Source organism: Centropristis striata, chromosome 9, assembly GCF_030273125.1.
Source record: "Centropristis striata isolate RG_2023a ecotype Rhode Island chromosome 9, C.striata_1.0, whole genome shotgun sequence".
NCBI classification, from domain to species: domain Eukaryota; kingdom Metazoa; phylum Chordata; class Actinopteri; order Perciformes; family Serranidae; genus Centropristis; species Centropristis striata.
The window spans coordinates 26,959,469-26,978,111 of NC_081525.1; the positions used below are offsets into that span (position 1 = coordinate 26,959,469).

The 18,643-nt window shown below is 35.1% G+C and overlaps 3 protein-coding genes across 3 annotated transcripts; all 3 read left to right on the forward strand.

Annotated features, from left to right (window-relative positions):
• Positions 1–734: 734 nt before the first annotated feature.
• LOC131978129 (granzyme E-like) lies at positions 735–2,810 on the forward strand. The gene is given in 5 exon segments (XM_059341649.1): positions 735–819; positions 923–1,070; positions 1,285–1,426; positions 1,525–1,752; positions 1,837–2,810. Coding segments are annotated over 5 exon segments (768 nt in total). The 5' UTR covers positions 735–749; the 3' UTR covers positions 2,017–2,810.
• Positions 2,811–3,202: 392 nt separating this feature from the next.
• On the forward strand, positions 3,203–4,786 carry LOC131978180 (granzyme G-like). The gene is made up of 5 exons (XM_059341714.1): positions 3,203–3,350; positions 3,466–3,613; positions 3,830–3,971; positions 4,091–4,318; positions 4,424–4,786. The coding sequence occupies exons 1-5, from the start codon at positions 3,293–3,295 to the stop codon at positions 4,601–4,603; spliced, it is 756 nt and encodes a 251-aa protein (XP_059197697.1). The 5' UTR covers positions 3,203–3,292; the 3' UTR covers positions 4,604–4,786.
• An 11,694-nt stretch (positions 4,787–16,480) lies between these two features.
• Positions 16,481–18,275, forward strand: LOC131978027 (granzyme-like protein 1). The gene is made up of 5 exons (XM_059341525.1): positions 16,481–16,568; positions 16,705–16,864; positions 17,008–17,152; positions 17,280–17,501; positions 17,601–18,275. The coding sequence occupies exons 1-5, from the start codon at positions 16,511–16,513 to the stop codon at positions 17,769–17,771; spliced, it is 756 nt and encodes a 251-aa protein (XP_059197508.1). The 5' UTR covers positions 16,481–16,510; the 3' UTR covers positions 17,772–18,275.
• The last annotated feature ends 368 nt before the right edge of the window (positions 18,276–18,643 follow it).

Sequence of the window (18,643 nt, forward strand, 5' to 3'; positions counted from 1 at the left end):
AAGCAATGACGCTGTCAGACCAAAATCTGAATTTGCTTGCTTTACACAGACGTAATGAAAATGTGCTTTACTTGGATGTTTCCAAATGATACAAATTACATGTTTGTTTCACGAGTAATCATGGCACACAAATCAAGTAAAGCTTGAAATTTAAAAAAATAAGTGTAACTTCAATGCTGTTTAATAGATTCATAATCTATTGATATGAGATACTGTATGTCATACTGCTCTAAGATACATTACTGCATTTATTTTTGACTTGATGAAATGAGAACATAGGATCCTCTAAGTTTTGTACCATATTGTTCATCAATAAACTGTTGCTCTGTCACCATGTTGTCTCGATGCCTGTGTACACTTCTCTGTTCAGTTCTCTGAATTCAGTCATAGAAAAGACAACACTGCCTCCTTGTGAACAAAGTGTATTGATGCAGCCTGAAGAGGGCCACTGAAGTCTGATTATTCAGACTACTTAAACAGATGAGACCAAAATAAATACAATTAGTCAATATAATGCTACATATGGGGTATGTACTTAATTCATCACTAACTCCTGTAATTGTAAGCTAATAAAATATAACTTGTCATGATCTGGAGGTGACAGAGCCGTCCTCCTCATAAGAGGCGTTCCAAATCTCTTCATTTACATATGCAAACTTCAGAAACACTACAAGGAGCATTTAAAGAGTGAAACTGTCAGTGATGTGAGACACTGCTTTTCAGCAGCTCGGCTGGACTGTGATCTCACCATGTTTATCCACTGTGAGCTGCTCATACTGATACTTGTGCTGATTAATGACGGGCAAGGTAAGTGAAGTAGTGTTTCTAAAGCTGTAAATACTTTTTCATCCAGAACTACATCACACGATGGGACATACACTGAATGAGGACGGAACTGTTTATTTCATTTTTTAAATTTCAGCTGTTATAGGAGGTCATGAGGCTGTACCACACAGCAGGCCGTACATGGTGCTTTTGGAGTGGCACTTTGAGGATGGTAGAGAAGGACACTGTGGTGGCTTCCTGCTGAACGAGGATTTTGTGATGACTGCTGCCTCCTGCCGAGCCAGGTAAGTTATACTTTATCTTTTATCTACAGACAGCAACAACTTTGTCACCTGTATTAGGACTTCAATTTAAAGTACACCAATTAATGATATGTATTTGGCAAATATACACGATGGCTTCAATAATTGTGACCTTCAAGTCTCTTACTAATTCTATTTTGTGAATGCAATGCTGCCAGATTAGATTTTTTTTTTGCATTTAATTTTGTCATTTCAGGTCCTACACAGTCTTTCTAGAAGTTCAACATTTCACAAGACAGCATGAGAGTGGTGAAGTACAGAATATATCCGTGGAACAAACATTTACACATGAAGACTACGACAAAAAAAAATACAAAAATAACATAATGCTTCTTAAGGTTAAAATATTGCATTTAATGGTAAAAATGAGTTAAATACTTAATATTTATATATTTTTAAAAGTATACTATTTTAAATAGTATCTCTGTTTTTCCAGTTGAGCTCCAAGGCAAAGTTCAGCAACAATGTGAGACCTATTGCTCTCGCAGACCAAGGTGATGGTTCTCTGCCACAATCATGCAGCATCTCCGGCTGGGGAAGACCAGACAGGGACTCACCACAAATGTCTAACGTACTCATGGAGGTGAATGTAACACTTGTTGACAGTGAGCAGTGTGCTGGGGAGCCCTTATACTGCACTGAGGGAGACATTGGGCCGAGTAAGGTAACAGAAACAAACAAATGTCAACCGAAATGTTTAATTCACTGTTATGGAAGCAATCACTGCATACTGTGTATGTATTTACAGGGAGATGGTGGTGGTCCACTGGTCTGTGATGGAAAGGCATACGGCGTGGCGTCCTCAACCTATGAAATTGATGGCCAGAAAATACACCGTTATTCTAAGATTCCTTACTACAGAAACTGGATTGATTCAACCATGAAAAATGCATTAAAAAGTACAACTTTTTTTTGTTTGGCACATTAAGTCAAAAGCCTGAATATATGTGATTGTGGTTTGGTTCATTTAGAGAGTGATAACTTCTGACTTTTTATGGCATGGCTGTTTTTTTCTGCTGCTGGGGCGTAAGCTTTTTTTCTTTTTTGTCAGAAGACTGTTGATTATCCGAAGCAAAGTTACGTGTGGACTCATTGCTGTTTAACAGATGTAATAATAATAATAATAATAATAATAATAATACATTTAATTTGGAGGCGGCTTACTTGGCACTCAAGGACACCGTACTAAAAAGATAGAAAAGAAACAGCAATAAAATACAATAAAATACACAGAATTATTAACAATACAATACAATAGATAGATTGGACAGGGAATTTGTCATCAGAGGGAATAGGCAGTTTTAAACAGATGTGTTTTGAGTTGTGATTTGAAATGAGGGAGTGAGTCAATGTTCCTGAGTTGGGGTGATAGTGAGTTCCAGAGGCGTGGAGCAATATCTATATATGTTAGATAATGTATGTCATCTTGCTATTAAATTCTTCCTTATATACATTACATTCCTGTTTGTCACAATTTTTTACAAAGCAATGACGATGTCAGACCAAAATCTGAATTTGCTTGCTTTACACAGACGTAATGAAAATGTGCTTTACTTGGATGTTTCCAAATGATACAAATTACATGTTTGTTTCACGAGTAATCATGGCACACAAATCAAGTAACTTCAATGCTGTTTAATAGATTCATAATCTATTGATATGAGATACTGTATGTCATAGTGCTCTAAGATACATTACTGCATTTATTTTTGACTTGATGAAATGAGAACATACGATCCTCTAAGTTTTGTACCATATTGTTCATCAATAAACTGTTGCTCTGTCACCATGTTGTCTCGATGCCTGTGTACACTTCTCTGTTCAGTTCTCTGAATTCAATCATAGAAAAGACAACACTGCCTCCTTGTGAACAAAGTGTATTGATGCAGCAAGAAGAGGGCCACTGAAGTCTGATTATTCAGACTACTTAAACAGATGAGACCAAAATAAATACAATTAGTCAATATAATGCTACATATGGGGTATGTACTTAATTCATCACTAACTCCTGTAGTTGTAAGCTATTAAAATATAACTTGTCATGATCTGGAGGTGACAGAGCCGTCCTCCTCATAAGAGGCGTTCCAAGTCTCTTCATTTACATATGCAAACTTCAGAAACACTACAAGGAGCATTTAAAGAGTGAAACTGTCAGTGATGTGAGACACTGCTTTTCAGCAGCTCGGCTGGACTGTGATCTCACCATGTTTATCCACTGTGAGCTGCTCATACTGATACTTGTGCTGATTAATGATGGACAAGGTAAGTGAAGTAGTGTTTCTAAAGCTGTAAATACTTTTTCATCCAGAACTACATCACACGATGGGACATACACTGAATGAGGACGGAACTGTTTATTTCATTTTTTAAATTTCAGCTGTTATAGGAGGTCATGAGGCTGTACCACACAGCAGGCCGTACATGGTGCTTTTGGAGTGGCACTTTGAGGATGGTAAAAAAGGACACTGTGCAGGCTTCCTGCTGAACGAGGATTTTGTGATGACTGCTGCCTCCTGCCGAGCCAGGTAAGTTATACTTTATCTTTTATCTACAGACAGCACCAACTTTGTCACCTGTATTAGGACTTCAATTTAAAGTACACCAATTAATGATATGTATTTGGCAAATATACACGATGGCTTCAATAATTGTGACCTTCAAGTCTCTTACTAATTCTATTTTGTGAATGCAATACTGTCAAATTAGATATATTTTTTTTGCATTTAATCTTGTCATTTCAGGTCCTACACAGTCTTTCTAGACGTTCAACATTTCCCAAGAGAGAGTAAGAGTGGTGAAGTAAAGAATATATCCGTGGAACAAACATTTACACATGAAGACTTTGACGCAACATATTACAAAAATAACATAATGCTTCTTAAGGTTAGAATATTGCATTTAATAGTAATGAGTTAATTAGTAATAGTTAAAATGAGTTAAATACTTAATATTTATATATTTTTTAAAATATTCTATTTCAAATAGTATCTCTGTTTTTCCAGTTGAGCACCAACGCAAAGTTCAGCAAAAATGTGAGACCTATTGCTCTCGCAGACCAAGGTGATGGTTCTCTGCCACAATCATGCAGCATCTCCGGCTGGGGAAGAACAGACAGGGACTCAAAATATATGTCTAACGTACTCATGGAGGTGAATGTAACACCTACTGACAGTGAGCAGTGTGCTTGTGAGCACTTATACTGCACTGAGGGAGACATTGGGCCGAGTAAGGTAGGTATTTTTGTGACTCAGCATGGACAAACAAATCTTGGTCAATTGCAATGATTCATTTCCTGTTATGGAAGCAATCACTGCATACTGTGTATGAATTTACAGGGAGATGCTGGTGGTCCACTGGTCTGTGATGGAAAGGCATACGGCGTGGCGTCCTCAATCTATGAAATTGATGGCCAGGTTACATACACTTATTCTAAGATTCCTTACTACAGAAACTGGATTGATTCAACCATGAAAAATGCGTTAAAAAGTACAACTTTTTTTTGTTTGGCACATTAAGTCAAAAGCCTAAATATATGTGATTGTGGTTTGGTTCATTTAGAGAGTGATAACTTCTGACTTTTTATGGCATGGCTGTTTTTTTCTGTTGCTGCGTCTTAAGCTTTTTTTTTGTTTTGTTAGAAAACTGTTGATTATCGGAAGCAAAGTTAAGTGTGGACTCATTGCTGTTTAACAGATGTAATATATATATATATATATATATATATATATATATATATATATATATATATATGTGTGTGTGTATATATTTGATACTGTATGTCGTCTTGCTATTAAATTCATCCTTATATACATTAAATACATCCCTGGTCTTCTTTTTGACATAATTAAGAGAGAACACAGGATCCTCTCAATTTTAAGATTCCTGACTACAGAAGCTGGATTGATTCAACCATGAAAAATGCAGTAAAAAGTAATACCTTTTTTTGTTTGGCACATTAAGTCAAAAACCTGTATATATGAATGTTGTTTGGTTGATTTAGGAGTGTGACATGTTTGGACTTTTTATGGTACAACTGTTTCTTTCTGCTGCTGGATCTTAAGCTTTCTCCTTTTTTGTCAAAAGACTGTTGATTATTCTAAGAAAAGTTTAGTGTAGACTCATTGCTGTTCAACAGGGGTCATATCTACAGATATTAGATACTGTGTGTCAACTTGCTATAAAGTCAACATGATCTCACAGGAATCTGTGAAATAGCCACGGATTTGCTTAACTCAAAATCCGTGGAATAGCCACGGAATCACTCAAATTTCCGTGAAACTGACACGGATTTAGCTACAATGCAAGTTAATGACAGTCACATCCCATGGCTATTCCAACATACAAAGTGATTATGTACATTCACTGAGTGAATATTTAGAAAATAAAACATATATTTCTCGCTTGAAATGTGATCAAAATCCATTTTTATGCAGAAATAATAAATCAAAATATTGATTTTTTTCACTAAAAATTAGAGAACTGTCCGCCATGTTTTTTGTTCTGACCGCCGAAACCTTGAAAGTCACGTGACTTGGAACAAACCAATAGGAAAAAAATATCCATGGAATAGCCACGGGATATGACTGTCATTAACTTGCATTGTAGCGAAATCCGTGTCAGTTTCACGGAAATTTGAGTCATTCTGTGGCTATTCCACAGATTTTGAGTTAAGCAAATCTGTGGCTATTTCACGGATTCCTGTGAGACCAGGTTCTATAAAATACATAGTTTTATCATTATTTATATATATACATTCCTGCTTTGTGCATCTTCCTGTTGACCTAATCAAGAGAGAACACAAGATCCTCTAAGTTTGTTTTGCCTTGATGGGCGTGGTACAGTTAGTTAAGGAGCCTTCATGTTGTTGTTTTTTTTTTAACAGCATATTCTTTTTCATCAAAGTTGTCATAGAATGCATTTTAGACTCCAGCTAGATAGAGTGGGAAAGAGGGAGACATGCAGGAAAGAGCTTTGAGCTAGATTCAAACCAGGGCTGTCTGCTTGCGAGGATCAAGCCTCTTTGGTAAGCGCTCTACCAGGTGTGCCACTGGGATGCCCCAGACTGCTGATTACTTTAAGCAAACTACACATTTAAGACAGGCACATGCAGATTTTTTTCTCAGGGCTGGTTTTAAAAAGCCAATCATGGCACACAATTCAAGTCCACCACACCAAAGTTTGAGTCTGAATTAAATCAACTAATAATATCCCCTAGGGGTGTGGCAAGATTAAACTCTCTGTGAGCTATCCAAACTTCTATTTGTGACCTGTTGGGGCAGTAAAAGGAAAAGAAGAAGAGAGAAGGAGGGGAAGCACTAAGCAGCCAGAATGACGTCGCAGGGGCCGGCGGCTCATTAAGAAGAGTGAGAATGAATCGAATAGGCACAGTCCTGCTAATAGGCTAACAGTTAGCTCTGTAGCAGTACAGTGTGTATGTGCTTCTGCTGCAGGAGGTGTTCACTTAGCGATCTCTGTTTGTTTACAACAAGCACCAGACACAGTTTGCGACACCGGTAAATTCAAGAGTTGCTTCTCCCGTGTTTAATCCATATGTGATCACGGTCAAAGCTGTCGCTAAGCAATTACGGGGTCTCTAAATCTCTCTGGCAGCCTTTATGTAATGGAGACACGCAGAGTGAGCGGCCTGAGACTTTCCTGGTGGCCACTCTTCCCCCTAAAGGAAACACGGCTCATATTGTTCACACTTGAAAAAAATTATATATATATATTTTATTTTAACTTTTATAAATTTTAGTTTTAGTTTAAATTTGTGGAAGAAGAACTTTATTAAAAGCTCATGCTTACATCATGCATGTAAAGAGTTATAATAAAACATTTAAAATGCATGTGCAACTGGGTTAAATAAAAGTCTGTTGGTCCAGTCATATATCTTATATTTTCTTAAAATCTCGTCTCGTGAGCTGAGTGTATCGTCACACCCTTAATATCCCCCCCAAAAAATACACCAATAAATGATGTCTACTTGGCAAATAAGAATCACTATATTCTCATATCATATTTATCCTATTTAGTTGACTGTTGCTGAATCATTCGCTGCATACTGTGGGCTTCCAGGAGACCAAATAAGGTGGTATACTCCCTCAAAATAAAGTCAGGTGGTCTGGACATTTACAGTTATACCAAGATTCCTCACTGCAGGAGCTGGATAGAACATGAACAGCTGCACACTGCAAAAACTAAAATCTAAGTAAAATTAAATATCTTGGATCAAGGGGATATATGCTTATTTTTTGTCTGATAAGACAGTTCTTCTTAGTCAGCATATTTTATGTTAGACTGTTTCACTTGTTTTAAGTGTTTTGGTCCTTAATTATTTAAATAAGATATTACAGCTTGCTACTGAGATTTTATGACCTATACTGAGAAAATACATGCTTGAAACTAGAATATAAACAGTTACAAAGATGTTTATCAACACTTACAAGTATAAAACTGCTATTTCAAAGTAATAATTTCTTATTTCAAGCATAACTTAGAAATCATAACTTTGACATAAGTTTACCTCTTCACATACTTAAAACAAGCAGCCAGATGGAAATATTTGTAGCTGTATCAAGAAAAGTACACTAGTTTTTAGACTTTGCTGGTTTCAATAAATATAATGCCTATGCATATCATTATGTCAAGATGATGACTCTAGCATTTACTGATTATTAATTCAAGAATATTTTTCAACATATTGAGAAAATAGGTCATGTGTATTTCATTAGAATCAAGAAAAATGCACTTGTTATTAGTTAGAATACACTAATTCTAAGGTATTTGTTGGTTCATTAAGATTAGATATTTTTACTTGTTTTGGAATGTCTTGACAAGACAAGTTTTCTTGTTCCATTGGCAGATAATTTTGCTATTTTTAAGCAAAATACACCTAATTTTATTAACTTTTTTTCTTGTTTTTGTGAGTTGGCTTTTTGCAGTGCACATTTGCAATGACTGTGACTACATATGTGCTTCAACACATGGCCTCCATGCTACATTTCAGCATCCTGGGACCAACCCACCAACTGACCAGCCTACTGACAGACCAAAACAACGGCGGGACCATCAACCGCCCCGCTGATCAAACGATCAATCGTTTTTTTTGTTTGGCAAGTTAAGTCAAAAGACTTAGCAGATAATGTGATTTGGTTCAATTTGAAACCTTAACTTAATCAAATGAAAACTCAGCATTCTGTAAAATGGTATAATGGGAATGCATAATGGGAACAGGCAACTATTTTTCTTCACATTTGTACCATCTTTCTAAACAATAATAATGTGCACCAGATTCTGTTTCAGATTCAGAATACTTTATCAGTCCAAGAAGGACAATTCAGTTTTACAGTCAGCCTGTCCAAATATACAAAAATATATTCAGTATATTAAAAAAAAACACCCAAAAAACAGTAGAAGAAACAAATAAATAGTACATTGACATCAACAACAACCAGTGACAGCAGAGCGGGATGTAGAATGATTTCAGTTTATACTGCATTTTGTGCATTAGGCATTAAGCATTAACCATGTTCTCTCTGTGCACTTGTCTTTTTAATCCAAACACAAGACAACACTGCCTCCAAGTGAACAAAGTGAATTGATGCAGTAGGAAGTCATCCATGCCAGTGTTTCAACAAAATTATACTGAAGAAAAAGAAGAAAGAATTCAACAGTGATGGTACAGAGGGACAAGTTACTGTTAACAGTTAAACAGAGGTCTACCAAGCAACGTTAATATGGATCATATGACAAAAAGATTACTCAGATGACATAGAAACATAGTTTTCACAGAGAGACAATACTGCAGTTGTGTAGGCTGTAACCTTGCCCTCATATTATACTTGTAAATCCCCACACCATCTCTCTGTTATGGCAGCTGTTTTATTGAGCTTATTTGTCTCATCAGTCAGAGATTTCCTATTTAATGAGCCTTACATTCAGGCTTATATAGGGCTTACTTGATGTTATCTGGTACAATAGGTAACGAGGATACACTTAAATATAATCTTAAAGTTATATGTCAGTATATTTCAAAATTTTATGACTAAAGTAGCCCACAAGTGGAACAAACCTTAAGATTTTGGTTATGTATGATTTTAATGAATTCGTGACCACTTTATCAAATATGCATGCTCCTTATTTATTTATTTATTTATTTATTTATATTTCTACACATTATCTTCAAAGGCAAAAACCATCTTGAAAGTAAAAACTTTTTTTGCACGATTTAAATGAGAGATAACAAACAGGAGGTTTTCTGCTGCTTCAACACTCTGGCAGAGGATGTGGTTAATGATAGTCATCTATATTTCTTGTGAATTAGAGACGTGTTAACCTACAGAACTGCTAAAGAGAATTGCGTAAACAGGGAGGAACCCCTGTTCACTCTGTTCCAGAGACTAGATGATAAAAAGGGTGAAAAGGTCAGTTGGATTGGCTTTAAAATAGAACATTTTAACAGCAAACAGAAATGAAAAGAACACAAAAAAGGATAAAACCGCACTAGGTATACTGAGAATTTTGTCCTCCTCAGATGCCCACAGAAGTCCATGGCACAACTTGTCACAAACTATAGCTTGCTATAGTTCATAGTGTGAGCCTTATAGCTCCAAAGGAAGAGAAAGAACCAGGTTAAGTCAGCCAGGCAGCATTTAATGTGTCCAGGACCCTACTCAGGCCACACACTGTAAAAAAAAGTGTGTCTAAAAACAAGTTAAAAACACTAAATCTGAGGGAAATGATCTTGCTGCTGACAGATAATTTCACTTGACAAGATTTCCTAAATTCAGATTGTTTAATCTAGATATAAGCATGTTGAACGCTTAAAATAAGAAATTAACTCTTAAAACAAGATACATTATCTAACACTTCTAAATCTAAAGTTTTTTTTTATCTCAGTAAGAAACAAATAATTGTCAGTGCACTCTGCTCGGGCCAGTTCATCGCTGCTTGCAGCTTTCATTTATCTTGTTTTTAGATTTAATTTCTTATCTCAAGTGTACAACATGCTTATTTCTAGATTTTATAATCTTAATTTAAGAAATCTTGTCAAGTCTCCCTCCAGTCCTTCCTATTGCATCCCTATGGGCATCATCTCTTTCACTTTAGCCGCTCTTCAAAGTCCTTCTGTCATCCATCTGCAACACCACAAATCCCAGAGAGCTCTTAAACCCTCAAGGTCTGCACACGTCACATGCATGTCCAAAGGAATTCACATAGTAAAAATATGATTTAGCTTTTACTGACATCAAACCACTCCACAATATTAATCACCCTTCATCAGATCAACACTCGAATGCATGTTTCTAGATCACAGTGTAGCGCTTTCCACCTACAACCTGTCTCTGCATGCAAGTCTGGTGGATATCATGATTTTCACTTCTGGTTCCTTCATTTTCAATCTCACATCATCGGAAATCAACATCACCTTGTAGTTATTTCAGGATTCTCTTGATCCATTTATTGCAATTAAATCACAGCAAATTTAGTTTATTTGGTAACACTTTACAATAACCAACTAAGGTTATTGTTTATGGATGGTTTATAGACCAATTATTAACCCTTTACAAAGAGCTACACATATTGGTAACACTTTACAATAACCATCATTTATAAATGGTAAACAGATATTTTATTAATGCTTAATCATCATTTATAAACCGTTTATATAGGCCATTTAGAATGGTAAATACATAGTTTTTAATGTAAGTTTATAATTAATTTACCATTAACAAACTATTAATAAACTATTAATTATAATTTAATTGTTTTAGTTTCACTCATTATTACATTTTAACACCATATTTAGTATCTTAATGATTTTGAAATACCTTTAAGAAATTGGTTGAAACCATTTAAAGATTAAATATGTATAGCACTTTGTAAATGGTTAATAATTGGTTATAAACCATCTATAAACATTACTTAGATGGTTATTGTAGAGTGTTACCCACATATTTAATCTTGTTGTTTAATTTAATTGTTTGTTAATGGTAAAGTAACTATAAACGTACATTAATATGCCATCTATATGTCATTTATAAATTATGTAATTAGTTAAACATTCATAAATTATCTATTTATCATTCTAAACGGCCTATATACGGTTTATAAATGATGACTAATCTGTTTACCATCTATAGATGAGGGTTATTGTAAAGTGTTACCGTTTATTTTGTTGACCGATGCTGTAGTAGTACTATACTGGCAGCCAGGTACACAGGAGCAGGCAGTAAAATTCACCTAGCTGTTTGCACTTCTGGATGATATTATTAATCTAGAAATGATGGTGTTTGGTTTTCGGACATGTCTGGAACTTCCACAAAAGGTACAAAGCAGCAGTAGTAGTGGTTATTTTTGCCCCTGGTTGATGATGAAGTGGTGTGTGTTGTGTGAGTAACATGAATAAACATAAAATAAAATAAAATAAAAACATGAGGTTGAGTGATGCATAGGCCACAATGTGGCCTACAACAACTAGGTAATGCTTGTACAAAAAGTATTAGGCTGATTGTTTTAGTAGTATGAGAGATAAGCTGCATACAAACAGACTGACAGGTGACGGACAGATGGATGCACAACATTCAATCACACGTACACGAATGACCAAATGCATGACCCCCCCAAGCGTACACATGCAGAGGTAATGATGTCAACTGCAGACTGAGCCAGGAATATGTTTTTGTCGCACAGTCTCTCTTTTATCCCTCCATTACCAGCCCTAATTCATTCATCTCTGCTCATGCAGTAAATGGATTTGCATACTTAAATGGTGCAGTTAGTAAGTAACATTAAGGGCATAGGATCCATTTTTGCATCCGAACATAAAGAATGTATAGAAGCTTTCAAATATTAAGAAATAACCAAGAGGCCTCATCCTGTTGATTCACAGCTCAGGCAGAGGAAATGGTTTATGATAGTAATCTATTCTTCCTGTCAAGACAAGCAAGATAAAGAACATGTCACGAGTGCCCAGCGAGCAGTAACCACAATCACAGGACTCAGAAATAAAGATCATGTTGATCTTATTCAAATGAATTAAAATGAAAGAGATTAATAGTTCTAACAACAGATTGCTTTCATTTTATGCAAGCCAAAGGGATGTGTTCTTAAAATTACAATAAATAAATAAATAGATAAATAGGTATATAGATAGATAAATCATTACCAATTAAAATAAATGTGCTCTGCATAGTTGAACAAGATATGTCAAAAATAATTGATTTCAGAAAACACCCTCTAATTGACAGCTCACAAAACCCCTTCCTCAAACAGTTATTGTCCAACCATATCTTAGCAAATACAGGTGCATCTCAATAAATTACAATATATTAGAAAGTTTATTTATGTCAGTAACTCAATTCAAAAAGTTGAAATAACACATTATATAGATCCATTACACACAGAATGAAACATTTCATGTCTTAATGTATTTAATTTCTTCTAATTATAATGATTATGGCTTACATTGAATGAAGACCTAAAATTCAGTGTCTTCAAAAAATATGATATTACAAAAGACCAATTTTAAAAAGTTTGTTTAATGTGGAAATGTTGGCCTCTGAAAAGTATGCCATCTATATGACTCAATACTTGGTTGGGGGTTTGACTGGAACGACTGGAAATGGACTTTTCCTTCATATTCTAATCTATTGAGATGCACCTGTATAATGACATATTTCTCACATGGTGAAACAGTGTGGCTGTTATAAGAGCAATACTCAGTATCTAAAGAGTAGTGATCATCAATTGGCGGCCCGTGGGCCGAATCCGGCCCGCCAAACTGTCCAATCCAGGCCGGGACTGGATTCTAAAATTGTAAATCAAGGAGAAAATATCCTGTGGTTCGCACTATTAAAGCAACTGAAAACAGCAACGACAACTGAGACTCTTAACTATCAGTAATCCCCACCATGACTCTATTTAAAGAGGACAAACTCGCTGCACTGTTTAAATTAACATTTATTGTTTCACACAGTACTTGTTTTTGTTTGGGGTATTTTAACGTAACTTTTCCTCATGCCATTACGTAGCATGGTTGGTTTTTATTTCAAAGTCTCAACAACAAACTTCAGACAAGACTTCAAAGTACAGAAAAAAAAAGGAAAACCAACTGCCATAACTTAAAATAGCATGGTGTCAGAACAGAGCAAGTCACAAATAATGATTGCACATCAAATAAAACGTGACTCATAAAGGCTAAAAATGCCTTCAGTTTTGTAATGACATGAAAAAATATGAACAATAAATAAACATTAAATAATACTGTTATGCCAAAAAAAAAAAAAAAATTCATTTTATTTGAGAGTCCGTCCCCCAAGGTGACTGTCCAGTAAAATTCTGGCCCTCCAACAAATGAAGTTGATGACCCCTGGAGATGGTGGTGTCTTTGCTTATAACCTTCTCAAAAGCAAAAGCATAAGGAATACTTTTAACTGTTGGTTTACCTTCTCTAATGCAAGCAGCAAATGATAGCTAGAATGACTAGAATAGTTATTACAAAAGTTAACACCACAATTTCCAAAGGCAATGTGCTGTCATATATAATACAGTACATAATTATAGTATATAATCATCTCTAATATGTAGGTTGCCATGTGACATTAGAAAATTAAATACTGTTTGTAAATATTAACATTAAAGCATTGGTTTAACTATGTTTTTCTATAGGAAGCATCTCAACCATGCAATAAATGTATCTTACAACCATCAACATTACAATAACTACAACAATAGTGATATCATCATTACATAAAAAAGAATACTGTACTTTAATATTAGAGATAACTAGCTCTACCCTGCAACATACAATCAGTTCTGTTTCTTGTATCAAACTACTTCACAAAGCTTTGACATGTTGCTTTAGCCTTAGTCTTTTAGCATACATCATGTCTGTACAACCCTGATTCAAAAAAAAGTTTTCATCCTCTAAAACTAAAAAAAAACTTACAAAGTCAGCATATTTCATTTCAATGTGATAAACTTTCACACTACAATGCTTTAGAATAGTACATCTAGGAAGCCGTCATTTTTTCTAAAAATGAATCAGCTGGAAATATTAAAAGTCAAATGAAGACAGAGTTTTCTGTTACTGGTTGGGCAACTAAGTGGAGAATTATGAACATACAGTTTTTTAATACTTGTTGATGTTCTGATTAATACTTTTTAGCTGTGTCTACCTTTATTATGTGGCTGCTACTAGTAAGGGCTAAACAACACACAAGTAATTCTCAGCTCACAAGCCTTTTTATTTCCTTAGGTCACCACACATTTCACACTTCATCTCGCACCACATTCTGACACTGATGTTTGCAGTAATGCTTTCTTGATATCAGTCATGTTAGCATTTCCATGCAACCCTTTATCAAAATGCTCATCAGATATAGATTTAGCTTGGGTCCTGTTAGTAAGCAATCATTAAGAGATCGTGAGAGATTAAGCGTCAAACACAACTAACAGCTTGGTAGTCTTCAGGCACTAATCTGTGTGGTCTGGTACGACTTGCCAAAAGTAATTAGCTTGGTTAGTTTGATATCACTTTTGCCGGTCTGATAAAACAAGACCTCTCCCTCTTCATTTTTATTTTCAGGGCCTTGTCACGTTATCATGTACAAAACATCCCTGACTACTTGGGCTATTTGATACTTTCACAGTATTAACCAAAAATAACCCTAAGTAGTACTGAAAGTTCTCCAGTCCAACAACACCTACACTTGATTGTTTTTGTACCAAGATGTAGAAAACCATGACTATTGGTATAGTTTTCCTCACAGCCAATCACCACAAGCATTCTCTGATTGGGCCTCTACTGCAGCAGTATATATATATATATATATATATATATATATATAGTAGCAGTAGTTGTAGTAGCAGTAGTCGTAGTAGCAGTAGTAGTAGTAGTAGCAATAGTATTAGTAGTAGCAGCAGCAGTAGCAGTAGTAGTGGTAGTAGTAGTAGCAGTAGCAGTAGTAGTAGTAGCAGCAGCAGTAGCAGTAGTAGTAGTAGTATCAGTATTATTATTATTATCATTATTATTAGTCGTAGTAGTAGTAGTACTAGTAGAATTGGAATGTGACTCAGTGCTACTTTACTGAAGTACTACTACTGTTATTAATAATAATAATAATAATAATAATTATTATTATTATATACATATATATAAATATATATACATATATATATATATATGTATATATATATATATATATATATATATATATATATATATATATATATATATATATATATATATATATATATATATATATATATATATATATATATATATATTACACTCCTGGTGGAGTCCTGGAAAGGCCTGGGTTTGTTTCTGCTGCAGTAGAGGCCCAATCAGAGAATGCTTGTGTGTAGGTGTTGTTGGACTGGAGAAGTTTCAATACTACTTAGGGATATTCTCGGTTAATACTGTGAAAGTATCAAATAGCCCTAATGTACATTTCTTTATGTAGCCAAGAGCATCATAGTGCTCAGTAGTTTTTTACTGGCTTCCCTGCCACATACTCCATATTTCCATTCAATGTTTCAAACGTCAATTTTGGTATGAAGGGATCTTTTAATACACTCCCCTATGACATGACACAGTATGTATAAACTTTCCTTTGGGCCTGTGTAACCCTGTTGGAGTCACGACAATGAGCACAAAATGCCAATAGAGATACAGTGTCTCCAAGTGTTTAGACAGAGGCATCATACAATACTACCAATGGTCAGTGGTATAGTGTAACTAAGTACACTTACTCAAGTACTGTACTGTGAGGCAGAGTTTTTTTCATTTTATGTAACTTTATACTTCTACTCCACTACATTTTGAGGCAAATATTGCACTGTTTACTCCACTACATTTAGCTGACAACTTTAGTTACTTTTCAGGTCAAGATTTAACATAAAAAACTACCTACCTTGAGAAAATAAGAACATTACTTACATAAATGCATCAAACATAATAATCCAATAATATATTTAGAATAAATAAAACAATGAGGCCATTCTGCACAATGAGTACTTTACTTTTGATACTTAAGTACATTTTGATGCTGATACTTTTGTACTTTTACTTAAATATTTTTTTTAATGCAGGACTTATACTTGTAGTGGAGTCATTTTACAGTATGGTAGTAGTATTTTTACTTAAGTAAGTGATCTGAATACTTTTCCCACCACTGCCAATGGTGTATGTAAACCATAGGACTATATCTGATATACTTAACTAAGTATTTTCTTTAAAGAATTTAGACTTAAACTATAAAAATCTAACTTTTGTCATCGATAGAGACGTCCTCCTCAGGAAACTTGTTTAAAGCCACATCATTTGCATATGCTAACTACCCAAACACCTCTTCCCTCCCTAAGCATTTAAAGACTGACTTGTCAGTGATGTGAGACAGCTGTACCGTAATCTCACAATGTCTATTCAATGTGAACTTGTTATTCTGATACTCGTGCTGACTCTCAATGGCCAAGGTAAGTTGGTTTTTTATGGCATTATACTGTGTACTGTTCACAGCTGTATTATAGCATGCAGTCTAAATCACACTACATGTCAGTGAGATAGTCAACTTATTTAAGTTGTGGTCACACATGCAGTTTTTTTTTTTAGTTCATACAGGGGAAATCATTGGAGGTCATGAGACTACATCACACAGCCGCCCATACATGGTGCTTTTGGAGAAGCACTTAGAGGATAATAAAACAGCACACTGTGGTGGCTTTCTTCTGAATGAGGATTTTGTGATGACTGCAGCCCACTGCAAGGCCAAGTCAGTTTAACACACTTTATATTTTCCGACTGGCAATTCTGGGTCCCATGATAAAATGTATTCTTTTGCATTCTTTTAATATTTTTTTCATGAATCCAATACTCAGTCCACCTGAAAAACTGCACTGAATTTTGTCTTCTCAGGTCCTACAACGTCATATTGGGAGCTCACAATGTCCACAATGAGGATAAAAAGGTAGAACAGCGTAAATCTGTGGAAATATCCATCCCACATGAAGAGTATAATGCAAGTGATTACCATTACAAAAACGACATAATGCTTCTTAAGGTAAGAGAAAATAAACGATGTTTAAAATCCTTGTACATAGCTACATAATTTTGTGATTTTGTGATATATATATATATATATATATATATATATATATATATATTTTTTAATCTTTTCTTTCCTCAAGTTGAGCTCCAAGGCAAATTACAGCGAATATGTGAAACCCATCACTCTCGCAGACCAAGCTGATGGCTCTCTGCCAAAAATATGTCACGTCTCCGGCTGGGGAAGAACAGACAAGAACTCAATTTACATGTCTCCTAAACTCATGGAAGTCAAGGTGACACTTGTTGAGCAGTGTGAAGGGGAGCACTTATACTGCAATCAGGGAGACAAAGGGCCGGCTCAGGTAACAGAAACAAACAAATGTCAACCACAATGTTTAATTGTTATGGAAGTGTAGCTTTTATGGAAGTCATCACTGCATACTGTGTATGTATATTTTCAGGGAGATTCTGGTGGTCCACTGGTCTGTGAAGATGGAAAGGCGTACGGCGTGGTGTCCGCAAGCTATCCAAACGCTGATGGCCAGGAAACATACACTTATTCTAAGATTCCTTACTACAGAAACTGGATCGATTCGAAAATGAAGGAGCATGGAACACACTTACACATGTAACAATTGATATAATGACAACATTTTAATTTACTGCTTCTAGTATATTGGACAGCTAATGTGACATGCTAATATTACATTTGATTCCATAGCAATGAGACTATCAGACCAAAGTCTAGACTGACATGATATGTTGTTTAGTGATTTGGTTCATTTAGGTGACATGTTTTGGCTTATCACAGTATTTGGTTTTTCTGTTAGAGGGGGCTACTTGACAACTATAGTCCAGTTTTTGTGAATAAACTTTACGTTTTTTTTACCAAATCAAAACCAAACAGGTAGTTTTTTTTATCAAGACTAGACTTTAACAAACTCATCATAGCACAAATTTGGACTCAACGCTGCTTAACAGATGCCTGTTGATTTATATAAGATGCTGTGTCATCCTGCTCTAAAAACACCATTATATACATTTAATATTTTTTGCTGTGATTTAAAAAAAGAGAACACAGGATCATCCAAGTTTGTTTTGTACCATCTTTTTAAACAATAAACTGATGCTCTCTATCATGTTGTCTCGGTGCCTGTGTTCACTTCTCTGTTCACAAAGAACAAGTGTTGCTGATTTAATGTACGCTCAACTTACACTGATGTTTCACGAGAGGTTAACTCAAGTCACAACTGAAACTCTCTTCTCAATTAAAAGCTCAAAACCTTATCGTGTTTGGCCTGACAGCCTCTCTGCATTTTTAGCTGTATCTGACAGAGATCTGCCATCATTTCAAAGTTATACAAGCACATTGTGTTTTCAATTTTAGATTTGTTTAGCATTAAATAAGCTTTATTACCTAAAGCATGCTTAAACCATAGAGTCAAACAACAAATGATAATTGAATAAGCCTGTTGATGGTGAGGTGTCCAAGCCCATCTCATGT

Coding starts and splice junctions, on each gene's coding strand:
- LOC131978027 (XM_059341525.1), top strand. CDS start 16,511: ATGTCTATTCAATGTGAACTTGTTATTCTGATACTCGTGCTGACTCTC. Junction 17,153..17,279: donor ACGACATAATGCTTCTTAAG/GTAAGAGAAAAT, acceptor TCTTTCCTCAAG/TTGAGCTCCAAGGCAAATTA. Junction 17,502..17,600: donor GAGACAAAGGGCCGGCTCAG/GTAACAGAAACA, acceptor GTATATTTTCAG/GGAGATTCTGGTGGTCCACT.
- LOC131978180 (XM_059341714.1), top strand. CDS start 3,293: ATGTTTATCCACTGTGAGCTGCTCATACTGATACTTGTGCTGATTAAT. Junction 3,614..3,829: donor GCTGCCTCCTGCCGAGCCAG/GTAAGTTATACT, acceptor TTGTCATTTCAG/GTCCTACACAGTCTTTCTAG. Junction 3,972..4,090: donor ATAACATAATGCTTCTTAAG/GTTAGAATATTG, acceptor CTGTTTTTCCAG/TTGAGCACCAACGCAAAGTT.